This window comes from Macaca mulatta, chromosome 13 (genome assembly GCF_049350105.2).
Source record: "Macaca mulatta isolate MMU2019108-1 chromosome 13, T2T-MMU8v2.0, whole genome shotgun sequence".
NCBI lineage: Eukaryota > Metazoa > Chordata > Mammalia > Primates > Cercopithecidae > Macaca > Macaca mulatta.
In genome coordinates, this window is record NC_133418.1 from 55419526 (window position 1) to 55446955 (window position 27430).

Consider the following 27430-nt stretch of genomic DNA (forward strand, 5'->3'; position numbering starts at 1 on the left):
TCGGGTGCAGTGGCTCATACCTGTAATCCTAGTACTTTGGGAGGCCGAAGCAGGCAGATTGCCTGAACTCAGGAGTTCAAGACCAGCCTCAGCAACATAGCAAAACCCTGTTTCAACTGAAAATACAAAAAAAATTATGATCATGGTGACACGTACCTGTAGTCCCAGCAACTGGGGAGCCTGAGGTGGGAGAATCTTTTGAACCTGGGAGGCAGAGGTTGCAGTGAGGTGAGATTGTGCCACTGCACTCCAGCCTGGGTGACAGAGTGAGACTCTGTCTCAAACAAAACAAAACAAAACAAAACCATGAGCCGGGCATGATAGTGTGTGCCTGTGGTCCCAGCTACTAAGGTGGCTGAGGTGTGAGGATTACTTGAGCCCGGGAGATTGAGGCTGCAGTGAGCGGTGATCTTGCCACTTCACTTCAGTCTGGGTGACAGAGTGAGACCCTGTCTCAAAAAAAAAAGTAAAAATAAGAAATAACATTTATTGCATGACTCTACATATATGTCAGATTTCTTGCTTTATTAATCCATACTGCAATCCATACTGTGAAGTAACTGGTCTCTTATTTTATAGATTAATAATTTCCCCAGCTTAGATAGTAAAGGATAGAACCGCAGTTTGAATGTAGGTTATACTCCAAAACTTAAAGCTTGTCTCATTTGACCTGGTGCGGTGGCTCACGCCTGTAATCCCAGCACTTTGGGAGGCTGAGGTGGGCGGATCATGAGGTCAGGAGTTCAAGACCAGCCTGGTCAGTATGGTGAAACCCTGTCTCTACTAAAAATACAAAAAATCAGCCTGGCGTAATGACACGCGCCTATAGTCCCAGTTACTCAGGAGGCTGAGGCAGGGGAATCAGTTGAATCCAGGAAGCAGAGATTGCAGTGAGCCTAGATTGCGCCACTCCACTTCAGCCTGGGTGACAGAGCGAGACTCCGTCTCAAAAAAAAAGGCTTGTCTCTTTCACTTGTTTTGTTTTAACTGCACATTTCAAGTATGAAGTTAATTAAAAGTGACTGTACTCTTACTTTTTTCCACATAGAGTAAAATATATTCACCCAATCTTTTAGGCAGTCATGTATAAATAAGTTTCTCTATTGCATGACCTTTTGTTATATTTTATTTACCAAGATTTTATTAAAGGAGGGGGACTTTCGGTTGTTTACAAATCTTTTCTTATTCTTTGATTTGTTTTTGTTCTAATTATGTGATTTCTCTTACTGTAGGCAACTTCAGTTCATTTATGCAGAAGGAAATATTTGAGCAGCCAGAGTCTGTCGTGAACACAATGAGAGGAAGAGTCAACTTTGATGACTATACTGGTAATTACATATGAATTATTTTATTATTTCAGTGTCTCTTGTAGGAGGTGCCATTAACAACCTGAAAGTTCATTGCCCTTAATAGCCATGTAGAACAGCTACAGCTGTCAGCCGTCAGTGGAGCCCAGCCATCTTGGAAAAAGTTCTTTAGTGTATTATTCTACCTATATGAGATATCTAGAATAGTCAGATTCTCAGAAACAGAAAGTAGATTAATGGTTACCAGGGGCTGTGGGGAGGGGAAATGGGGAGTTACTATTTAAAGGGTACAGAGTTTCAGTTGTGGGATGATGAAATTACAGAGATGGATTGTAGTGATGGTTGCACAATAATGTGAATGTGCTTAATGCCACTGAATTGTACATTTAAAAATAGTTAAAATGGTAAATTTTATGTATAGATCACCCATTGTGTACCAGGGACTGTCCTTGGTACTGTGAATTCTAAGAAGAATGAGACCTGATCCCGTTGCTGGGCAGCTTACATGTATCTGCCTAGTCTAGGTTTCCTTTCTGAGTGTATAAGTAAGTAAAAGTGTGAACTTCCCCAGAGGTCTTTCAGGTGTTTGCATGATGCCTTTGGATATCCTGTACCCTCCTGCATTTTTAAGGTAAAGGTGAGAGTACAACACCTTTTTTTTTTTTTTTTTTTTAGGATGGAGTTTCGCTATTGTTGCCCAGGCTGGAGTGCAGTGGTGCCATCTTGGCTCACCACAGCTGTCACCTCCCGGGTTCAAGCGATTCTCCTGCCTCAGCCTCCCAAGTAGCTGGGATTACAGGCATCCACCACCAGAGGAATCGTATCTGCCTCTGTAGACAGAGAGGGTTGTTGAAGATGGTTGAGCTAGAGGAACTGGGAGAACAGCAGTAAATTCTTTTATGGTACTTATGGAAATGAGGCCAGGAAAAAGATTTATAGGGGAAGAAAATGAGAAAATGAGACAAACTTTGGGAAGTTCACGGTTTTAAAAAGTACTTTTGGCTGGATGCAGTGGCTCATGCCTGTAATCCCAGCACTTTGGGCACTCAAAGCGGGAGGATTGCTTGAGCTTAGGAGTTCTAGAGCAGCCTGACCTCGTTTTTACTAAAAATTTTTTAAAAAATTAGCTGGGTGTGGTGGTGGGTGCCTATAGCCCTGGCTACTGAAGAGCCTGAGGTGGGAGGATTGCTTGAGCCCTGTAGATTGAGGCTGCAGTGAGCTCTGACTCCAGCACTGCACTGCAGCCTGGTTGAAAGACCTGTCTCAAAAAATAAATAAATACATAAAGAGTGCTTATATCTGTATTATGTACATAAAAGTTCTATAATAAAACAGGATAGCTGTCATCTTTTTTGTTGTTAGGATGAGGAGATTGAGGCTTTCAGTTTGCCAAAGGTCACATTGTTAGTCATTTATTGAACCAAACTAGTTCCCATGTATACATTGTTCTAAGTGCTCTCCATCCCCTCCCCTGTCCATCAGGCATTCTTTCTTTTGCCTGTAGTGATGGCCTACCTCATCTCAACAGGGATCAGGCTTTTCTCAAAAGCATCAAATTTAGAGCTTTGGACAGCTCCTTTCAGAACTATCCCAACTCTCCTTAGCCACCAGAAATTTCTAGGACTAATATTAAGGAAACACTGTGGCCAGCTAATCTCACTGGCTTATATCCATGTCATTCTTTGTCATCATCTGCAGTACAGGTCTTTCTGGTAGTTGGTCTGCCTTTTTTTTTTTTTTTCTTTGCTTTTATGTTGAGTCTTTGCCTTTGATTGACCCTGATCAAGCCCTTTACTGTTGTTTCCTTTCTTCCCAGACATTTGTAATTAATGCCAAGGTCTGTGGAAAACACTGTAGGCAGAGGTACGCAAACAGGCTTGGTCTAGTGCAGGAACAGCAAGAAAAGGCCAGTCTGGCTGGTGTGGCCTGAGTGAGAGGGGATGTGCTAGGGTATTAGGTCAGAGTAAGCAGGAGACAGGTCGTATGGGACTTGAAGGCCAAAGTAAGTAGTTCGGATTTGATTATAAATTATTTGGGAAGCTAGTAATACTTTTTATTTTGTTTGGTTTTGTTTCCTACTTGCTAATTTTTAAAAATAGAGAAACATACCTTCTTTCATTATTGAAATTCAAAAAGGAGAACATATAATTATTCAAAAGATAAAAAGTAAAACACGTACCTTGGTTTTATAGTATAACTAAGATAAAAAAGAAGATGGGCTGGCTGGGCACGGTGGCTGACACCTGTAATCCCAGCACTTTGGTAGGCCAAGGTGGGTGGATCACAAGGTCGGGAGTCCGAGACCAGCCTACCCAACATGGTGAAACCCTCTCTACTAAAAATAGAAAAAAATGAGCTGGGCATGGTGGCTTGCGCCTGTAATCCCAGCTACTAAGGAGGCCGAGGCTGGAGAATCGCTTGAACTTGGGAAGCGGAGGTTGCAGTGAGCCGATACTGCACCACTGCACTCCAGCCTGGGCTACAGAGCAAGACTCTGTCTCAAAAAAAAAAAAAAAAAAAAAGGAGGGGAGTTGAAGAGAGCAGGGGCAGAGTAGACAGACTGAAAATGGTTCAGAGAGAGCAGCAGGATGAGGCCCACGAGGAGGTACCTGTCATTCTCCTCAGCCAGATTTGGAACTGTTTGAGTCCAGAAGCTCTCAGTGCCTTGACCACTGTATTTACTTGGAGGGTGCTTAGGGAATTTTAGTTGAGCAGTTGAATGAATGTTGAATGGGAATTTCTCACAGCTAGAAAACTAGCCTGTGTGGAAGGATTTCTGGACAAGACACATGGAGAACAACATATAAATAGCTATAGAAACTGAAAACGAAAAAGAGGACAGACTTCATTGGAGGGTCTTTATGTTTTTAAAGGATCACTGTAAAAGATCCTTCTGGTAGCATATGGAGAGCAGACTCCAGGAGGTGGAGAACAGAAGAGAGAATTGGAGAATATTGCTGTTGTCCAGGGAGAGATGTTAGGTTTGAAGATAAATGTGGAGGGATCAGAACAATCAAGCATTTTGACTGAAGCATTAGGGGAATGAGGATGGCAAAGACTGAGAGAGAGTGGGTTTATGTTACTCTACAGAGCACCTTTCTGGGCACCAGAGGGGAAATAAACGTAACTGAGATCATGTTTTTCCCAGACAGGTTTATTGAGACATAATTAGATATAATAAAATTCATCATTCCTAGTATATAACTCTTAAGTTTGACAAACCTCTACAACATAGTCATAATTATAACCTCTACAAAGTCAAGATGTAGAACAGTTCTGTCACTCCGAAAATTTCCTGGCACCCTATTGTTGTCAACGCCTCCTCCAGCTCCAGCCCTCAACATCTAATGGTCTGTTTTCTGTGTCCCTCTACTTTTGCCTTTAAGATAACTTTCAAAGAGAAGAACGTAAAAATGACTGACTAAGGTAGAATGTAATAAATACTGTAATTGTGTGGGGATGTAGAGAGGTGAGTAAGGTCAGTTACAAGTTTGGGGGGCCCAGTTAAGTTGTGACTTATTTAATTTACTTTTCAAAATTACAGAGAACTGTGCTTTCCAAGAGGAATATTCTTTAAAACAGCCGTATTCTTTATCATATTGGCAGTGGATACTCATAAAATGCGATTGCCTAGTTCACATGGTTCTTTGCTAAATAATTATATACACAAACTTTTATTTCAGTGAATTTGGGTGGTTTGAAGGATCACATAAAGGAGATCCAGAGATGCCGGCGTTTGATTCTTATTGCTTGTGGCACAAGTTACCATGCTGGTGTAGCAGTAAGTGCTTTTTAAAGTTTTAATTATGTTGAATATTAGAGAATATCTATAGACCAAGTAGTAGCTCTAATAACATACTATGTAAAACTATCGTTTGTTAATGTGTTATCTTTTCACTTTTGTGATAAAAACAGAAGGTAAGGGGAGAAATTTACCAGCTGCTTGGAATTATTTATCAATGGAAGATCTGTAGAAAAGGTCCCTAGATACACAGATAGACCTTCTGCAACAGACTTCATGAAAGGCCAAGACGGGAAAAGTTTTCCGTGCTGTCCTAGACTTGTAGCCTAGGGAGCTTGCCTATATATATAAGAGCAGTCATTGGGTTTTGCTTAGCGTTGTTCACTTGCCCTAGACAGATGGCCTATATCATGTGTAAACCTCAATGCAGTTTTACTTTGTGGGCACATTACTGCAAAGAAAGGCAGTCTGCCTTTTTTTTTTTTTAATCAGATTTTATTCTTTAAATTGTTCTTTTAGAAGCTGAAATTCAGTATCAAAAACGTGTATGGTCAGTGCAGAAGCATAGGTATATGAGGGTATTTCCACATGTAGTTTCCTTAGAAGGAGAGAGTTTACGTGCTGCTGATGTCAACTCTTATAAACAGAAGGCCTTTACATTCAATTTCTGCTTTTAGGATTGATTTCCAAAGTTCACGACATAATTTTTTTATTTGCTGAGTCATAAATATTTATTAGGAGCCATTTATTTAAGCAGTGAGTGAAACTATCCGGTCACCTGCCCTTGCATCTCAACAAACTTTGCTCTTTTCAAAGACTACACCATATACCTCCTCCCCTCCTCCCCTAAAATTATATGGTCCTAAACAGAAAGTCTATGTAATATTGAAGGGTAGAGGTCTGAAAAAGTGATTGTTTTGTCCAGGTGCAGTGGCTCACACCTATAATCCCAGTGCTTTGGAAGGGCAAAGTGGGAGGATTACTTGACACCAGGAGTTTGAGCCTGGGTAACATAGCGAGACCCTGTCTCTACCAAAAAAAAAAAAAAGATTACCGGGGTGTGGTGGCAACTCCCTGTACTCCTAGCTACTTGGGAGGCTGAGGCAGGAGGATCGCTTGAGTCGAGAAGTTGAGGCTGTGAGCCTAGATTGCTCTGCTGCACTCCAACCTGGGGGACAAAACCAGGCCCTGTCTCAAAAAAAAAAAATATTTTGAACACGGGAGGAAGAAAGACGTAAACACGTTACTGGTGGCTTAGATCTATTACTGAATGAGCCCTCTATTCAGAAATAGCAAATTTAATTAAATGCTTCATCTAATGCTAAGACAATTTTGGGGCAGCAGTTATATGCTCTGTTAGCATTCTCTAAGATTTTTTGTTGTTTTGTGGATACCAAGACTACTATAGTTAACAAACATTAGAAATCCCCCTGTGGTTTATCAGACAAAATAGTACCATTTATTTTATCCTGTTTTACATTTTTGTTGTTGTTTCATGACACATTTGCATGTTTTTTTTTTTAGTATCTCTCTGTGTCCTGAATAATAACTGACTACACTCTAATCATTCTTAACCCATTTATGCCAGAGGTTGCAAAATTTGTTTGTGAAAAATCAGACTTTGGCCATGACCTTGAGTAGTAGGATATAAATAACTCCCACAAGCTTAGTGTTCCAATGATGGAACACTAGGCATAAATGATTTAAGTATGGCCTACTTAGTATGCTTTTCAAAATTTTAATTTTCTCTAGGTTTTGTAGTTGCATTCAGTGGAATTTATAGCATTAAGTTACTCTATTGTGATGGAAATATGTCATTTTGTGTATTTATAAAAAATTGTTTGCAGCTGGGTGCAGTGTTGTGTGCCTGTAGTTCCAGCTACTCAGAAGCTGAGGCAGGAGGATCACTTGAGACCAGGAATTCGAGGCTACAGTGCCCTATAATTATACCTCTGAATAGCTACTACACTCCAGCCTGAGCAACAAACCAAGACCCCATCTTTAGCCAAAAAAAAAAATAGTTGCCCCAACTAAAAGAATAAACTATTAATTAGCATAGATAAATCTTGAGATTACTTTTTTGGGGTTTATTACTTTTAAATATCTGGTAAGCCTCCAGATTTCTATCTTTTTCTGTTCTTTCCCCATCTTTTTATTTTGAAGAATATGATTCCAGTGTAACATTTATATTATAAACTGGGTGAAAAGGTTTGGTTTACATTTATTTGTAGGAAAACATTTAGCATTTTAGTGTCAGTAACTTAATGTATAATGAATAAAATATATTAGTGGAAAAGAACAATAAAAGGAGCATTTTATCTTCAATGACTTTCTTTACATGATGTAATATTGTTAAAAAATGCCAAATCAAAGTTATTTAATATTTTTTGGGGAACCAGATAAAATGATTCTGCTCAAATTTGCGGGCAAGTGCAAGTTAAAGGGCTATGAAATAATGGCACCTTTAAGTTCTTTATTGCTGAGAAGGAGGAAAGCTGAGATGGGTGAGAGATGGGCAGGACCACTTGCCTGAAGAGGCTGGTGAAAGGCTGTCAGGATAGGTGAGCTCTAGAGTTAGAATTAAAGCAACACTAAATGTATACATTGGTTGAGCTTAAAGTTTTTGCTGCCTAAAAGTTAATTTTTCTGTTGTTTTTGATTTTCTGATGTTTAGTGTAAAAATAATTAGAATGGAAATTTACTGAAATGAAGGTTAAGCTACCTTTTGCACAGAGGAATACTGCTCCCTACTTCATTACCTCTACCCCATCCCACAAAGGTTGAAAATAGCCTTCTTAAACAAGATTTCTAAAATATATTGACTACTTTTGGGAAATGGTCCTATTTATGAATACATTGTATTTTTAAAGTGTTTAATTTTTCTCTCTATATTTGTACATCTGTTATCTGATTTGAAAACCCTCGCTGACATGGGTATTACATGAATTTTCATTTTAAAGATTAGGAATTGGGTAGTTAGAGATAACATACAAGCTGACTCAGAACCATGCCCTTTCCACTTCTCACAATGTTTTATATGTATGAGTATGTTGCTTTATATGAATGTATGTGGCCAGGAGCGGTGGCTGACGCATGTAATCCCAGCAGTTTGGGAGGCCGAGGTGGACAGATCATGAGGTCAGGAGATCGAGACCATCCTGGCCAACATGGTGAAACCCTATCTCTACTAAGCTGGGTGTGGTGGCGTACGCCTGTAGTCCCAGCTACTCAGGAGGCTGAGGCAGGAGAATCGCTTGAACACAGGAGGCTGAGGTTGCAGTGAGCTGAGACTCCGTCTCAAAAAAAAAAAAAAGGAATGTATACATAGTTGTTTAAAGAGACTGATGGTAAAATGTTAGCTGTGCTTATCTCAATTGGTAGGATTTTGATTTTTTAAAAAAATATTTTAATCTAGGTTGTTTTTATTTTCTAACATGTCATTTTTGTAATCAGAAAAAGCAAAAACTATACATTGAATCCAAAGAAGTCCAATGAAAGAGTATTTGAAGGAAAGTTCTGTGACCAAGTAATCTTTTCTCTGCAGACACGTCAAGTTCTTGAGGAGCTGACTGAGTTGCCCGTGATGGTGGAACTAGCAAGTGACTTCCTGGACAGAAACACACCAGTCTTTCGAGATGATGTTTGCTTTTTCCTTAGTCAATCAGGTGTGTTAATTTTAAAGACTTAAAGGGAAGGAAAGTGATTCTTTTCATAATTCTAGCATATCTTGGCAAAAGCTGATATTTAAAGATAAACTGGCATTGCAGATGACTTGACGAACACAGATTTATTTTAATATTACATAATTCTTTATGAATTAGTAAAAATGAACACCTTTTATGTTCAAAGAGCTGGATTTTCAGTGACAGAAGGGAGATGCTGACAAGCCCATATTAAAGTTTTATAAATTTATTAAATGGATGTTTTGTATTTTATTTAAAACAAGTAATATTGTTGAAAGTGTGGTCAATTTGTTTTTGCTGCTAAGAAACAGCATATGCTAAAACTGTTCTGTATGTGTTATGCTTGTCCTACTTTTTGCACAGGTGAGACAGCAGATACCTTGATGGGTCTTCGGTACTGTAAGGAGAGAGGAGCTTTAACTGTGGGGATCACAAACACAGTTGGCAGTTCTATATCACGGGAGACAGATTGTGGAGTTCACATTAATGCTGGTCCTGAGATTGGTGTGGCCAGTACAAAGGTAAATTCTTGACTTATTTCTCTGATGATTATTTAATCATAGTGTCAGTGAAGCAGACTAGTCTATAGACTAGTCTGTGTCTTATTTTTTTAACAGTTACAGAACTCACACATTTTACTAATCATTGTAAATACTGTAGGACTTAAGGGTCAGTTAGATAAAAGACTTGTCATTCTCTCCCTCCTCCTAATCTTAGAGTTTAAAAGGGACTTATGTATATAATGTAAGTCCATTTTGAAAAGGTCTCTGCTGGCTATCCTTGTCTATCACTTACTGCCCTCCTGCTAGGCACAGTAAGATACATAACAAGTATATAACATCCTCTTCTTTTATGAAGTATAGTCTGGAATTCGAAAAGTAACAAATTAGAAACATCCACTTGAACCATTTTTGGAATTTTTATTTACCTATTTATGGTTTCTAATAAATAATGTAAAAATGTACATACTACCTCTGAAAATTTGTAAGGAGGAATACACCTTTGGTATACAATTTGGCAAGTGCCGGGCACGGTGGCTCACGCCTGTAATCCCAGCACTTTGGGAGGCTGAGCTGGGCAGATCACTTGAGCTCAGGAGTTCAAGACCAGCCTGGCCAACATGGTGAAACCCCGTCTCTACTAAAAGTACAAAAATTAGCCAGGTGTGGTAGTACGTGCCTGTAATCCCAGCATACCCGGGAGGCTGAGGCAGGAGAATCACTTGACCCTGGGAGGTGGAGGTTGCAGTGAACCGAGATCATGCCACTGCACTCCAGCCTGGGTGACAGAGCGAGAGTCCATCTAAAAAAAAAAAAAAAAATTAAAATTTGGCAATTAAAAAAAATTTTTTTAATGAGTATTGTATGACAGTATCTGTTTCTCTTTAGATATTGCTCTGGGGAGGTTTAAAGGTGCTGTCTTGTTTTTTGAAAGCCTAGTAAGACTACTTTGCTCTTTGGAATTGGAATATGCATAAATTTAGGAGGCTAATAAAAATAGGAAATCTTAGAAAGTTGTATAAATATAAGAGATGTTATCCCTCCACAGGTGTTTTTGGCGGTTTTAGGTTTGTTTGTTATTTAGAGACAGGGTCTTGTTTTGTCACCCAGGCTGGGGCTGGAGTGCAGTGACAGGAATCATAGCTCCCTGCAGCCTCAGATTCATGGGCTCAAGTGATCTCTGCCTCAGCCTCCTGAGTGGCTGGAACTACAGATGCACCACTGTGTGTGGCTAGTTTTTTTTTTTTTTTTTTTTTTTTAAAAGACCTGGTCTTTATATGTTGCCCAATGTGTTACTTTTTATGATTTCACATTTTTGTTTTCTCAGTATTTTTCTGCTTAAGTTTGATATTTCTTGCTGATTATCTAATAAGATGTTGGGGTATTGGTGGATTTGAGTTTAATTAAAGAATTGTGGAAGACAATGTTAAGGTGTGCATAACCGCATTTGAGTTTTTCCCTCAAAGATTCTCATAGAGAATTTTTTGTAGAAAGTTTGTGATTCTTACATAAAAATTCTTCTTTTCTTTTCCTTTTTTTTTGGAGATGCAGTCTCACTCTGTTGGCTAGGCTGGAGTGCAGTGGCGCGATCTCAGCTCACTGCAACCCCCACCTCCTCGGTTCAAACGATTCTTCTGCCTCAGCCTCCCAGGTAGCTGGGATTATAGGCACCTGCCACCACGCCTGGCTAATTTTTGTATTTTTAGTAGAGATGGGGTTTCACTGTGTTGGCCAGGCTTGTCTCGAACTTCTGACCTCAAGTGCTCTGCCTGCCTCGACCTCCCAAAGTGCTGGAATTACAGGCATGAGCCACTGTATCTGGCCCTTTTTTTTTGAAACAGGGTCTCTCCTCTCTGTCATCCAGGGTAGATAGAGTGCAGTGGTGCAATCATGACTTACTGCAGCCTGGGCCTTCCCAGCCTCAGGCAATCCTCCCACCTCAGCCTCCTGAGTAGCTGGAACTACAGGTACAGGCCACCACCCATGCCTGGCTAATTTTTGTATTTTTTTGTAGAGACGGAATTTTACCATGTTGCCCAGGCCAGTCTCTAACTCTTGGGTTCAAATGATCTGCCTACCTTCGCCTCCCAAAGTGCTGGTGTTATAGGCATAAAAACTCTTGAGTGAGATTTTTATTTCTTGGGTATTTTGATATTGCTAACACTATAATTTACAGAGTGCTAAAACTTGAATTTTCTCCATGTGGTAATTAAAATGTGTTACATGTTTGTACTTGAGTTTCCATCCTGTTGCTGAGTAAATGACAGCCACCTTTAGTAGCACTTAACGATTTGATTAGGGGATTGGAATCTCAGAGCCTCTTTATTTATAACAGATTGTGAAACAAGGGCTACAACGTGGTGTATGTGGGGTATGGGATTGTTTGATTGGATGGATGCCATTGACTTAATCTTTTCTGGAATTGTGAGCTGCCAAGGGAAATATATATATTTTATATTTCTCATTCCTTTGTTTATGAGACACCTGTTATCCTGGCACTTTGGGTGGCTGAAGTGGGAGGACAACTTGAGGCCAAGAGTTCAAGACCAGCCTGGGCAACATAGTGAGACCTCATCTCTATAAAAAATTCAAAAATTAGCAGGGCATGGTGGTGCATGCCTGTAGTCCCAGCTATTCAGGAGGCTGAGGCAGGAGGATCCCTTGTGCCCAGGAGTTTGAGGCTGCAGTGAGCCATGAGCATACCACTACACTCTAGCTTGGATGACAGAGTGAGACCCTATCTTAAAAAAAATAATAATACATTAGCATTGGTATACCCACCATCTAGCTTCTACCATAGCATATTCACCAATTTTAAGTGTACAGTTTTAGTGAATTCATTTGGCTGTGCAACTGTTATCACAATCCAGTTTTAGAAGATGATCACCTGAAATATTCCTTTGTGTTTCTTTATAGTCAATCCTCACACCTACCCTCCAGCCTCATACTCAGAAACTACTGTTTTCTCTTGCTGTATTGTGGCATTTTCCAGAAAATTCTTGTAAATGGAGTTGTATGACACGTTTTGTATGTCTAGCTTCTTTCATTTAGCCCGAAGTTTGTTTTTTAAATAAAACCAGTTAAATTTAGCAGTGAGGTATTGTATACCAACTTTAGTAACGCTAATGAGTTCTGATGACCCTCTGCTGTTGGACCAGCTGAGCCTAAAGTTTTTGAGATTTGTTTGTGTTGTTATTTGTGTCAGTAGTTCGTTCTTACTGCATTTTTTAAAAATATCTTTTTATTTTAAAATAACTATACAGGAAGTTGCAAAGATAGTACGGAGAAGTCTTATGTACTTTTCACCCATTACCCGCAATGGTTACCACATGTATAAGACAAATTAGCGTCTTTTTAGTACAGACTTTAATTTTTTTCAAAAATGACTCTTAAAAAATTTAGTAAGTATGGCAATTTAGTATTACTTTCATTTTTCTTGGGTTCTAAAGTAATTTTATTCAACTGTCTTAGACATTTTGGGTTTAGCTACTTACAATACGTTTTGGGTTATTTAGTCACAGACCATTCCAGATGGCAAATAAAAGTTTTTATGTTAATGGATGTTGAAAAAGGTTGATTATTATTACTATGATTATTATTGTTATTTTGAGATGGAGTTTTGCTCTTGTTGCCCAGGCTGGAGTGCAGTGGTGTGATCTCTGCTCACTGTAACTTCTGCCCTCTGGTTTCAAGCGATTCTCCTGCCTCAGCCTCTTGAGTAGCTGGGATTACAGGTACCCGCCACCACACCCGGCTAATTTTTGTAGTTTTAGTAGAGACTGGGTGTCACCATGTTGGCCATTCTGGTCTCAAACTCCTGACCTCGTGATCCACCCACCTTGGCCTCCCAAAGTGCCGGGATTGCAGGCGTGAGCCACCGCGCCTGGCCAAATAGTTAATTATTGATCCTAATCCGTGGGCCCAGTGATGGAGCTAGTAGAATTCTGTGATCTTGCTTATAAATTCTCAACTTTGCCTGAAAAACTGTCAGGATTAGAGGGATCTTACTGAGTTTCTCATAGTGTCAGACCATGGATAATTTGATACCTCTGGAGTAATTGATGGGTATAAATGGTAGGTTCAGCAGTTTTTATATGTTATTGCAGGTGTTTAGAATTTCACCAAAGTGCTGACTTTTGTTGATTTAAAAAAAATAAAAATGTAACTTTGTTTTTGGCTGAACAAAAAGAAAAACCAAGTTTAACATTTCAGAGTCAGCATTTTCCTGGTAAACTCTTTGAAACCTCAGTAGATTCTAAATGTAGGGTATAGCTTCTTTTTCCTCATAATTGGTTTCCTAGTATGTATTGATGAAATTAAAAATATGAAATTGAAATTAGAAATTAAACTGTAATAGCAATGCAATGGAAAAACATATGGATTAAAGTTGCTCTGTTTAGTATTTGTACTTAAAAACTAGTGTTCAGATGGTTTCAGTTCAAACAAACACTAGTTTGTAGAATAACATTTTTAGTTATGGGCTACAGGAACTGGAATACTCATTATCTGATCAGTTTGGATTGGAAACAGTTTAAGTATCTCAGGGGTCCAAGATACCTCTGACCTGGTAGTATATTTTGTGATTAGTTGATTTATTGAAAGTAAACCACAGTAGGAAGAAGTAGACTGGAAGATACTGGAATTTAGAGTATAGATGTGCTCATTAGTCTTGGAGGTGGAGGACTTCAAATTCACTTTAGTATTATGGGAAAAGATTAGAATCTGCTGGTAGAATGTAATAGGTGTACAGGGAGGCAGTTGTGGAGGACCATGTGAGCAGCTGGAGGCTGGGAAGTCCAGCAAGAGGAAACAGGGAGTCTCATTTAACTATTGGGATGATAGGGAGTTACCAGACTGTGATTTTATTATAGAGGGAGTCTCATTATCCACATCATGCCAGGAAATCACTAATGGACTAATCCCTTATCAAGAGAAGAGTAATAAAAATTCAGCATATAATCCATGTGCACGCGCATGCGCGCGCGCACACACACACACCCCCCTTAGAATAAATTTCCTGAAGCTAAAATTAAAACACTGTAACTGATAACAGCACAATAACCTACTGTTTTAATAAAAGAGATGTAAGTAAAAACCTCAAATATCTGAAACATAAAAATGTTTTTCTTAATAACTATTGGTTAAAAAAAAATCAGAACTACCATTAAGAAAAATTTACTAGGCCGGGCGCGGTGGCTCAAGCCTGTAATCCCAGCACTTTGGGAGGCCGAGACGGGCGGATCACAAGGTCAGGAGATCGAGACCATCCTGGCGAACACGGTGAAACCCCGTCTCTACTAAATAGTACAAAAAAACTAGCCGGGCGAGGTGGTGGGCGCCTGTAGTCCCAGCTACTCGGGAGGCTGAGGCAGGAGAATGGCGTAAACCCGGGAGGCGGAGCTTGCAGTGAGCTGAGATCCGGCCACTGCACTCCAGCCTGGGCGACAGAGCGAGACTCCATCTCAAAAAAAAAAAAAAAAAAAAAAGAAAAGAAAAACTTACTAGAAGCCAGGCGTGGTGGCTCATGCTTGTAATCCCAGCACTTTGGGAGGCCAAGGTGGACGGATCACTTGAGGACAGGAGTTCAAGACCAGCCTGGCCAACATAGTGAAACCCTGTCTCTACTAAAAAAATACAAGAAAATTAGCTGGGCATCATGGCGGGTGCCTGTAATCCCAGCTACTTGGGATGGCTGAGGCAGGAGAATCACTTGAACCCAGGAGGCTGAGGTTGCAGTGAACCAAGATCACGCCATTGCAATCCAGCCTGGGCAACAAGAGCACAACTGTGTCCCCCCCGCCCCCAAAAAAAAGACTTACTAGAAAAAAGTAAACAACGAATAATAGAGGTAAAAATTTAGAGCGTGTGGCCAAAGTGATAAATAGAGGTAAATTGCATTAAATTCCTAGCACAAATTGAAGAAAATACTATATTTTTAAATGGAAAGATTGTAAAGAAATGACGTATCTCGGTATAGAATTAGTGTTCCTTCAACTTGCGCTAAAATTAATTTCAAACAGACTAAAAAATAAAAAGGAACAATGAAAACAACAGAAGTAAGAAAATTTAATAATACTTAGCTTATGTTAGAATATGGAAGGATTATCTGAGTCTAAAAATTATGTCAACACCAATATAAAAGGTCAGTCCATGATGAGAAAAAATATTTGAGACATAACAATAACTACCTTCTTAAAACCAATTTGAAAAAAACTCAAGTTGAAAAACAGGTGAGGAACAACAAAGTCAGTTGTCAAAAGAGAAAATATAAATGGTCAACAAACATGAAAAAAGAGCTTAGTTTTAGGATTCAAGATATGTATGTTAAAATAGTACTGAAGGTTCATTGTCCAGCAGTCAAAATGGTAAAAATTTGCTAAAGAGATAATTCTCAACATTTCACAGTACTTGACAAACCAGGCACATCTCACATTCACATAAAGTTAGGAAGAATGAAAATAGTGTTGGCAGTAGGATTGTGAGTTTTAAAATATGTACAATTCTGTATCCTAAGAAAATAATTGTCTTTTAGTTCAAGCTGTCATCAATAAAATTTATAGTACATTTTGAGCCTGTATATCCAGGCATTATACAGAACTGAATGTGTTACATTTGTCTCATTTAATTGTCATGATAATCTTATAAGTGTCAGGTGCATTTAACAGATGGGGTATCTGAGGCCTAAAGAGATGAAAACTGATCAAGGTTATAATGTAACTTGACAGTTCAGTTTTGGGAATACACTTGTACTATTATTTACGAGTGAAAGCAAGTTATAAAATTGTACCTGCTAGTAATTAATTTTCTTAACTATGTAAAGAAAAAGAAAAACAGTAAAAACTTTAAGGCAATATTCACAAGTGTTATTAATAGCATATTATTAATGTAATTATATTAACAGATGAGAGTAAAGATAATTTTACTTTTCAACAATTGTACTTTCTTTCCTTTTTTTTTTTTTTTTTTTTTGCCAAACTTAAAAAATAAAACTGGGAGTGAGGAACAGCCAATAGGCAAAGGTGAAAATCAAAAAGCAATTAAAAAAAAAAAAATCCAACAATACCAGTGCAAGTACTCCAAGGAGAGTTTATCAAGTACTTGCCTTTTGACTTACACCAAAAACTAAATTTGGTTAGGCACATGCTGATTTACTCATCTTTTCCTTCCTTTCTTAGGGATATTAGGAATTTTATAAGCATTCAATGGATTTATAAGGCGTTTGGCTTTTGTATCTAAGAAATAAAGGTTATGTCATTTGTTCAAAATTCAGAAAAGGAGAATAGTGATTTCCTAAGTACTGATTCAGTTCACTGTTACTAAGGTAGTTACATTTATTTTTTTATTTTATTTTTGTTTTTTGGAGACAGGGCCTCCCTCTGTCACAGGCTGCAGTGCTGTGGTGCGATCCTGGCTCACTGCAACCTCTGCCTCCTGGGCTCAAGTGATCCTCCTGAGTAGCTGGGACCACAGGTGTGCACCACCACACCCAGCTAATTTTTAAATTTTTTTTTAGAGACAGGGTTTTGCTATGTTGCCCAGGCTGGTCTCAAACTCCTAAGCTCAAGCGATCCACCCACCCAACCTTCCAAAGTGCTGAGATTACAGGCGTGAGCCACCGTGCTTGGCCCTAATGTTGTTTTAAAAGATAGAGAATGTATACCATAAAACCAATGGGAATTTTATTTTCAGCTTTTTAAAATTAAAAGTTCTAAATTCTTAAGATGCGGCTGCAACTAATTGTCTTGCTTTTTTGTGATGTTTCAGGCTTATACCAGCCAGTTTGTATCCCTTGTGATGTTCGCCCTTATGATGTGTGATGATCGGATCTCCATGCAGGAAAGACGCAAAGAGATCATGCTTGGATTGAAACGGCTGCCTGGTACAAAGATACTCATATATTATACTTTTGTTGTCCTAAGGGAGTGGGTAATAGGTAAAATTCTCTTCTTATCCTTGAAGCAAGTCAATAAGATCTTTCTACTTTTGCTCTGATGTATTAAAAAAACCCCATACTGATTGATAGCACAGAGGAATAGAAACACTGGTCTTTTGTTGGTTGTTACCAATATATTGTTATTTTATTTGTTTGGTTTATTGTCCTTTTTTTGCTAATATTACTTCTTAGATTTGATTAAGGAAGTACTGAGCATGGATGATGAAATTCAGAAACTAGCAACAGAGCTTTATCATCAGAAGTCAGTTCTGATAATGGGACGAGGCTATCATTATGCTACTTGTCTTGAAGGGGCACTGGTAAGTTTTCTCATTTCTAATTAATATCATTCCATTGACTTGCAGACCTGACACATAGTCATACTTTTACATTAAATGAATGAAACAGGTAGAATTTTTAAAAATGCTTCTATATTTATGCATTGTGGTCTGTTTACTTTGAGAAAGTGCAACAGAGAACTCTGTTCAGAAGTGAAAATCAAAAAGAGTACATTTTAGCATGATAAACTTGGATTTAGCAAGTAACTTGGGTTAATTTGTTCAAATATGAATAAGGATTAAATTCTGTAGATAAGAAATTTAATTGAGGTCAGGCTGGGCACAGTGGCTCACATCTATAATCCCAGCACTTTGGGAGGACGTGGCAGGTAGGTCACTTGAAGTCAGAAGTTCGAGACCGGCCTGGCCAACATGGTGAAACCCCATCTCTACTAATAATACAAAAACATTAGCTGGATGTGGTAGCACATGCCTGTAATCCCAGCTACTTGGGTGGCTGAGGCGGGAAGATCACTTGAACCTAGGAGGTGGAGGTTGCAGTGAGCTGAGATCATACCACTGTACTCCAGCCTGGGCGATAGAACGAGACTCTGTCTTTAAAAAAAAAAAAAAAGAAAGAAAAGTTACCCAGAAATATGAATATGTTCATGATAATCTAAAATCTTTAAAAAGTCCTTGTGGAGCTTTAAAACTTCAAATTACTTGTTGATAATATGGAAATAGCGATCTATTAACTTGTTAGATATATTTATAGATCAGTGGTCCTTTAATACTTTTGGATAAATAGACGGTGACTTGACATATCAGATGCTTTGTGTAATATTTACTTAAACATGGATTTTTGAAAAGTGGACTGAAGACCAATTTGGTTCTTTCCTATTAGAAAATCAAAGAAATTACTTACATGCACTCTGAAGGCATCCTTGCTGGTGAACTGAAACATGGCCCTCTGGCTTTGGTGGATAAATTGATGCCTGTGATCATGATCATCATGAGAGATCACACTTACGCCAAGTGTCAGAATGCTCTTCAGCAAGTGGTTGCTCGGCAGGTGAGTCGGGGGACTGTGAGAACACCTTGGGGATCAAAGAGGGGAGTTACGCTAGCTTATTTGAATGACTTACAAAACATATTTACACGTGTTAACTCATTTACTTTGGAATACAGCCTTTGAGGTTTACTTGTGAGGATTCAGATACTTAGAGTTTTTTTTTTTGAGATGAAGTCTTGCTCTGTCACCCAGCCTGGAGTGCAGTGGCACAATCTTGGCTCGCTGCAACGTCTGCCTCCTGGGTTCAGGTGATTCTCCTGCCTCAGCCTCCTGAGTAGCTGGGATTACAGGCGAACTCCACCATGCCTGGCTAATTTTGTGTTTTTGGTAGAGATGGGGTTTCGTGTTGGCCAGGCTGGTGTTGAACTGCTGACTTCAAGTGATCCACCTGCCTCAGCCCCCCGAAGTGCTGGGATTGCAGGCATGAACCACCACTCCCGACCCAGATACTTAGAGTTTTGAGAAGAACAAGGTCATAGATCTCATATTGAGCAGAACCAAGACCAGAACTGAGGTCTTGGTCTCCACATCCTGTCTTCTTTCAGTTAACATATGCTGCTCCTTTTTAATTTAATACTTTTAAAACATTTAAAAATGTATTTTAAAATATTTTTAAATATATATTTCAGCTGGGTGCAGCTGCACATGACTGTAGTCCCAGCTACTCTGGGGACTGAGGCAGGAGGATCACTTGAGTCCAGGAGTGAGACCCTGTCTCTAAAAAAGTAAATAAAATAAATTAAAAAAAAACACATGTGATATATTTCAGGGGAAACCTAACATCTAGATTTTATTTTAATATTATATAATGGAGTTTTCTTCACATCAGTTGGCTTTATATATAAATTCTAACAGATACTATTCCCTAAGCACAATGTGGTGGTAATGAACTTGAGCTTTGAAGTTAGGCAAACCTGCAATCAAGTACTAAGCCTGGTATTTCTTAGTTGCATGAGTTTAAACAAATTACTGGATCCCATAAAGCTTCTGTTTCCTCGACTATAAGTAATAACACTCAGATTTGTTACATAGGAATTTAAAGAAGTCTGTCAGTGAGGCTTCATGTGGATTATGCAGTGCAGTTTTTGCACATTCATAAGCTATAGCCCTGCCTTTGCCTACCAGTGATGTTGTGTATGTGTGTGATTTTCTTTCCTAGGGGCGGCCTGTGGTAATTTGTGATAAGGAGGATACTGAGACCATTAAGAATACAAAAAGAACAATCAAGGTGCCCCACTCGGTGGACTGCTTGCAGGGCATTCTCAGCGTGATCCCTTTACAGCTGCTGGCTTTCCACCTTGCTGTGCTGAGAGGCTATGATGTAAGTCATCTACCGCTGCAGAAATCTTGGGATGGTTTTTTACCTGGATACATTCTGATTTTTTTCTCCTAAATTTTTAACAATAGTGTTTGAGAAATATCTGTCACCTGTTATATTTTCATGGCCCAATTTGTAGGTTACATCACATCTTCTTACCCATAGAACTTGAAGGAACTTGGGGTTCACCTCCAGGATTGTGACTCACCTTGGGTAGTCTCCACCTGTTTTCTTAATATAACCCCATGCCTCTTAATAGGGCAGCTGTTGGCATTTGGCAAGACTGTTCTTTTTTGTTTGGAACTGTCCCACACATTGAAGACTTTTTAGCGTTCCTGGTTTCTCAGACATTGTGGCAACCAAAACATTGTGCTTTTGTTTTTACTGACCCCTGTGAGGGCTACTACTTCTGTAGAGGACCACAGTAGCTCTTTCTGTGTGAACTGGCAGCTTTAGCATGCTTTTTCCTTACCAATTTCAGTTTTTTTCAGGACACATTATGTGATTATATTTTCTAATCTAATTATTTGTAGTCTGTAATAAAGATGGTTAATGATTGTATTGTTTTCTGTTTTTATAAACAAAAATAATTTGCTTATAGCAACCCCCCTTCCCCAGTCTGTATAATCCCTCAAATCTTGCTTTTTTTTTTTTTTTTTTGCAGGTTGATTTCCCACGGAATCTTGCCAAATCTGTGACTGTAGAGTGAAGAATATCTGTACAAAATGTACGAAACTGTACAATTAAGCAACACAAGACACCTTTTGTATTTAAAACCTTGATTTAAAATATCACCCCTTGAAGCCTTTTTTAGTAAATCCTTATTTATATATCAGTTATAATTATTCCACTCAATATGTGATTTTTGTGAAGTTACCTCTTACATTTTCCAGTAATTTGTGGAGGACTTTGAATGATGGAATCTATTGGAATCTGTATCAGAAAGATTTTAGCCATTATTTTCTTTAAAGAATGCTGGGTGTTGCATTTCTGGACCCTCCACTTCAATGTGAGAAGACAGTATGTTTCTAAAAATTTGTGCTTGTTTCACCATGCTTCATTCAGACCAATGAAAGAGTAGTGCATTTAATTGGAGTATCTAAAGCCAGTGGCATTGTATGCTCATACTTGGACAGTTAGGGAAGGTTTTGCCAAGTTATATAAAGAGAAGATGTGATTTATTTTGAAATTTGTTTCTGTTTTGTTTTTAAATCAAACCGTAAAACTTAAAACTGAAAAATTTTCTTGGTAGGATTTATATCTAAGTTTGGTTAGCCTTAGTTTCTCAGACTTGTTGTCTATTACCTGTAGGTGGAAGAAATTTAGGAAGCAAAATATTATAGTAGTGCATTGGTGGGTCTCCAATCCTTAACATATTTGCACAATTTTGTAGCACAAACTTTAAATTTGAGCTGCTTTCGACAACTGACAATATGATTTTAAATTTGAAGATGGGATGTGTACATGTTGGGTATCCTACTTGTGTTTTCATCTCCTAAAAATGGTTTTCATTTCCTTGTATCTGTAGTCTTTTATTTTTTAAATGACTGCTAAATGACATATTTTATCTTGTTCTTTAAAATCACAACACAGAGCTGCTATTAAATTAATATTGATATATTCAGTATTCTCTTAAACTTTGTCACAAGGAAGAATTTCCTATAGTTAATTTTAACTTCCCTTGACTGCATTGTTGCGTAAAACTAGTCCCTTAGTGCCAGTTTGGAAGTTATTTGTGATAGTTTGGAAGATTTGCAGGTCGTTGACCTCATCATTTCCAGTATATGTGGTAGGCTAAGCTCAGAAAAAGGTATGTATGCTTTACACTGATAGCCACCAAATTTAGTATTACATTCTAGGTATTTTTCTCTCTGTATTTTCCGTGCTCTACCCCTGAAATATATTTAGGAATAAAGAAGATATAAATAAAGTGATACTGGGGTATGTTCAGCTTATAGGTGTCAGAAATGGAAGTTGACAATTTGGATTAAAATATTTAAAGTAGAATATTATTATTTGATACCCCCAAAATTATGAGTAATGATTTCTTCATGGAGCTTTTCTGGCCAGATCTTCAAGGCTATAGGAGGGTGTGTCTGTTTTTGGTGAAGTCCTTCTTTTTCAAAGTTTTTTACTTTTAAATTGTGAAGGTAAGCTATTTAGCACAATTATTTAAGTAAGCTAAGTCTTTTCCTTCCTTTCTTTTCTCATTTGAACTTCTTGGTGAGGTTAAGATTTTCTAATAGTTATTGTTGTTGCCAGAGAAGCATAGAATTCTGCTTGTGTATTAGGGTTAGAGAAAGATTTGTTATATTTTGAGGTAATTTGGAAGGACTTTCATACATGGTGACTAGAAACCTGATCTTTTTAAGAATAAAATAGGGTCACTATTTACATTATATATATATATATATATATATATATATATAGCTATTATAGCTATGTTAATCTACTTTAATTGTTTCTAAGATTATTTTGTGTAAGTCAGCTAGTGTGTGTATAGTATCATTTCTTTTTTTTTTTTTTTTTGAGATGGAGTCTCGCTCTGTCGCCCAGGCTGGAGTGCAGTGGCGCAATCTCGGCTCACTGCAAGCTCCGCCTCCCAGGTTTACGCCATTCTCCTGCCTCAGCCTCCCGAGTAGCTGGGATTACAGGCGCGAGTATCATTTCTTATGATTGGTATATTAACATTTTACAAACATGATTCGTGTGGGTTTGTAGCATTTCTTATAGTTTAAAGTTTGATTCAGCATTCTAAGTTAAAACTAATGTGTGAAATCAATCATTAGCGTGCATAATCTCTGTCTCCCTCTCTGTGTGTCTTTCTATGAAGCACATGTGTACACACACACACACACACACACACACACACTTACTGAAAGCTAGGGTAAGTTCTAAACTGAATATCGAAAACCAAAATTAAGAACAAAGAAGTGATATTTTCCAAACAAACATGGATTCTCTGCCGGATGCAGTGGCTCAGCCTGTAATACCAGTCTCCACTTTGGGAGGCTGAGGTGGGAGGATTGCTTGAGCTCAAGTTTGAGAATAGCCTGGGCAACATGGTGAGACCTGGTCTCTACAAAAATATTTTTGGCCAGATGCTGTGGCTCACACCTGTAATCCCAGTACTTTGGAGGCCGAGGCAGACAGATCACGAGGTCAAGAGATCGAGACCATCCTGGCCCACATGGTGAAACCCTGTCTTTACTAAAAATACAAAAATTAGCTGGGTGTGGTGGCACGCGCCTGTAGTCCCAGCTACTTGGGAGACTGAGGCAGGAGAATCGTTTGAACCCAGGAGATGGAGGTCGCAGTGAGGTGAGATCGCGCCACTGCACTCCAGCCTGGCAACAGAGCAAGACTGTCTCAAAAAAAAAAAATTTTTTTTTTAAATTGGCTTGGCATGGTGGCTTGCACCTGTAGTCTGAGCAACTTGGGAGGCTTAAGTAGGAGGATCACTTGAGCCTGGGAGTTTGAGGCTACTGTGAGCTGTGATTGCGCCACTGTGCTTCAGCTTGAGTGACAGAGTGAGACCCTCCTGACTCAAAACAAAAAACATGGTTTCTCCTTCTCTCCTGTCTTCTTACTCTCTATCCCATTTGAGTAGTGATTTTTAAATGCTTTTATAAGTTCTTAACATAAAAGAGACATTGTAATGAGGCACACTACTAAAGTGACCATGCCCAGTTAAAACCAGTGTAATATAGAATAAGAAAATCTGATTTTTCAAAAAAGATACTCTACATAAAGAATCCTTCATATAAAAAGTTCTTTTTTGTACTACATTTAAAGTTTTAATTCACTCATGTATAACTGAGAATTCCTTACCCTCTGAGCCCTTTTTAGGCAGGGAGGCATGTCTGTCATCTAGCATGTGGCCCAGTAAATGATTATTACATTGGAATCAGTTTTTCAATCTTTTAAAAAAAATTCTATGCCGTAAGAATAAAAGATAAAGGGAAAAATTAATGTTAACTCTTTTTAGCTTATTATAACTATGTCAACAAGTGTTTATTAATACCTATTATGAGAAAGTCACTGTGGTAGGCATTGAAAATTACATCATCTTTAAAGCAGTGTTTGTCTCCAGGTGGACTCATCACTAGCAAAGACTAGGTTCATTGGAAGGCATAGGGTGAGAGAATGGGAAGATGGAGTGGAGGTGGGTTGTTAAAGTGCTGTGAGTGAGTGATTTTGTCTGCTTGAATAATGGTCCATGTTTGGGGGCATATTGTGTTTCATAAGAAGTGAAAGGTATTTGCAAAGTAAGCTACAAATGACCCATAAATCTGTAAACAACACTCCTTAATATGCAAAGATGAAAAACAAGCATTACTACTACCCAAAGAGAACTGGTGCTTGGTGATGTGCAGATGGGGCTGTTGGTTAAGAGAGCTATTACAGGTTTTCTCTCTTAGGTTTCATAGGAGGTAGTTTCTGAGGTGAGATTGTTTTATCTTTTTGAATACAGATCTCTTGTTCTGAGTTAGTTCTGAGGATGGGAGGAAAGGAGTTTTTTTTGTTTTTGTTTTTGTTTTGCTTGTTTGTTTTGTTTTTGGCTCCTTAGTAATACTCCTCTGACATTTATTTCTATTCTTCTTCAAAGAAAGGAAACCAACTGAAATGTTTGCTTTAACAAACATTTTAAGAAGTTCTTTGGGTTTTTTCCTCCCTTTTAAAAAAATTAGGATATACCATAGCAACAAAAGAACTAATGTAAACTATTGTACGCTACAACTTAAGTGATTTTTTTCTAAAGAAGCACAATGTCATTGAAAGTATTATTGAGAAGGATCATAGTCACATTGAATTTGTGAAGGCCAAAGAAATTGAAGGGAATGATATTTTCTTTTTATGATATTCACATATTTAGTAAATTTTGTGTACAAGAATACCAGGCAGAGTATTTTACCCATGGAAACAGGTTTCAGATTGCTTTGTTTTTACTGTTAGAGTCTCAAGTTTAGAAATGTTAGCACTTAAATCAGTTTTTTCTCACTATACTTAAAGATTGTTAATATTTTGGTATCTTCCTAGCTTGATGAATTTAAACATATCTTCAGATCTGTGACAGTGACAACCAATAGGACTGATAATATTAGCTTCAAACTGATAATATCCAGGGTTAAAATAAAAATCATAGTGAAAGCATGATTGTAAAATTATGCCATATTAACTTTTAAGTCTGTAATAGCTTGATATCAAAATGTTATGTTATATACCATAAATAATGGCTAGCGAGAACATCTTTGGAAATTCTCAAATTACCTTTCTTACTACACTGTTTTCAGAATGAATGTAGAAATGATCCTGTTAGCTTTTCGAATGTTCTGTGATTGAATATGTTTTTGCTTAAATAAAGCTTTTGGTATTTGTTTAAATTATACTTCTTGAGAGGTGGAAATTTTAGAATAATCTTTGCTTTGTTTCAGTTTTGTGTTTTTTGAAATGAATGTTTAGTTTACTGAGCCAGTTGGTCATTTCTTCTTCATGTCTTGTTAAGTCCAGTGAGTAAGCCTGAACTGTGAATAAATTACCAAAAACTTACTTAGAATTTCATTTTGAAGCAATTTGCTAATATTTGAAGCGTATACACATTTGTAGTTATGTTAAAAATTGTACTAAGATGTAGTCAATGTCCATTTTAGTTGTAAACATTTCTCATATCAAAACTTTATTCATTACTGTTGATTTTAAGAGTAAGAAATCACTGCCTATGTATTACCAAAAGCCACATGTCTCTACCCCAACCTCCCAGTTTGGGAAAGAATCATTAGCTAAAACAAGGGCTCTGCCTTTTCTGATACCACACTCCACAGATATTTTCTCACATCTTTTTAAACATTTTGCAATAACATGTTGTTTATAGGAAGCTTACAGGGTATGCAATGATTAAAATTTTTAAGTGAATTAATAGTTGCAAAAGAAGGATAATATTAAGGTCAGTGAGTAGCAAGACAATCTAAAGTTTCTGTAATATCTAGCAGTCTGTTCATTATAGAGCAAAGATTCCCTTACAGAATCCTTTTATGAACAGCAGGCTAGAGTCCATCCCTAGTGGTTATAGTACTTGCTATGTTTTTCAGGAGACAGTTATGCCAGGGTGATTTGAATGGATAGATGTGCTATTTTGTCTGCTTGTAGAATTCAGCCCAGTCTTTGGTCTCTCTCTGTCTCCCTCCAGGTTCACGTGAGTCTTCTGTCTCAACCTCCGGAGTAGCTGGGACTGCAGGCGCGTGCCACCGTGCCCAGCTAATTTTTGTACTTTTAGTGGAGACGGGGTTTTACCATGTTGGCCAGGCTTGTCTCGAACTCCTGACCTCAGGTGATCTGCCCGCCTCAGCCTCCCAAAGTGCTGGGATTACAGGCGTGAGCCACCGCGTCCTGCCCAGACATACCAGATTTGACAAGTATTGTATACTCTTTGGATCTTTAGGAATTAATTTTTGCCTCTGGCACTCAGCTTTGTGTATTTCGAAATGGAGATAAGTATAGGGAGGTCATGGAAGGAAAATTGCCAGAATTCCCAAACCATGTAACACTCATTGAGAATTCCAGATCCATTATATCTAAAGGGCAAGTGAAGGAAACAGTATTGTGAACTGGGTATAACTCCTTGATTCTTACCTAGTACATTCTTAATTTGTGAGACCCAAAGGTTGATAAATAATAATTTAAGATTGTACAGTACTCTAAACATCTGCAAAGGTCTAGATGTTATCAGTATTACTAGTTTTTATTTCTGCCAGTAGCTCCCTTTTAGGTTACATTGTTGTCCTCTTTCCAGTGTGGCGTCTGTTATTGGTTTTTTACTATGGCAAGTTCATTAAAAAGCTTGCTCCATTGTTGTCTTCAAGTAATGCCCATAAGGAGGTGGAAGATACCTGAGACAATTAAGGCTTTAGCTTCTAGGCAAGAGAAATAACATTGCATTAAATTCCAAGTTTCTTTCTGCTAGACTTGAATGTGTCTAGCCACTCTAATTTATGGGGCCTTTTGGTTTTTTTCCTATTGTACTTTGTATGTAGAATTGTTTTGAAATATCAAGCATATTTGCTTTGAATTTGAGCTCTTTCTTAATTTTGTATTCTTTGAATAAAATGTAAATCCAATATTTATTATTAATTTCCTTTCATTGCTGCTATGCAGAAACCTAGGAAGTGTCGGGAATCTTTGTAGGATTTCTATCTTTTGTTCTTGGTTGTTAACTTGGACCCATGTGGTGTAACTAAAGTTTAGAGCATTTCTTTGTTTGAAAAAAACTAATTTAGAAATTTTTTCATATATGTAGTATTTTTTTGTTGCTTGAAGTGGTGAAAATAAGCTGGCCTTTGAATACAGAATTGACTTTGCTGACATGACACTGGGAATTTAAATGATTTGTGTCTTCTCAGCAGGGACAGATTTGTATAAATTAGTTTGTGTATTCCTAGTTCTATGAGAAGATACTGCTGATTTTTATTATTATTATTTTGAGAAAGGGTCTCTCCCAGTTGCCTAGGCTGGAAGGCAGTGGCATGATCATAGCTCACTGCAGCCTTGACCTCCTAGTCTCCAAGCTATCCTCCCACTTCAGCCTTCCAAGTTGTTGGGA

The 27430-nt window shown here is 38.1% G+C and overlaps 1 protein-coding gene across 5 annotated transcripts in view; it reads left to right on the top strand.

Annotated features, from left to right (window-relative positions):
• GFPT1 (glutamine--fructose-6-phosphate transaminase 1) overlaps positions 1-22212 on the top strand; it is a 65012-nt gene extending 42800 nt beyond the window's left edge. For 4 of the 5 annotated variants that reach the window (XM_015112467.3, XM_015112469.3, XM_077958226.1 and 1 more), the window contains 9 exons: positions 1233-1328; positions 4991-5088; positions 8594-8714; positions 9096-9253; positions 16997-17111; positions 17358-17485; positions 18348-18515; positions 19675-19836; positions 20498-21451. In XM_015112467.3, coding sequence (XP_014967953.3) covers positions 1233-1328; positions 4991-5088; positions 8594-8714; positions 9096-9253; positions 16997-17111; positions 17358-17485; positions 18348-18515; positions 19675-19836; positions 20498-20542 — 1091 coding nt within the window. In that variant the 3' untranslated portion in view covers positions 20543-21451. 5 annotated transcript variants of the gene reach the window in all.
• Positions 22213-27430: the final 5218 nt, after the last annotated feature.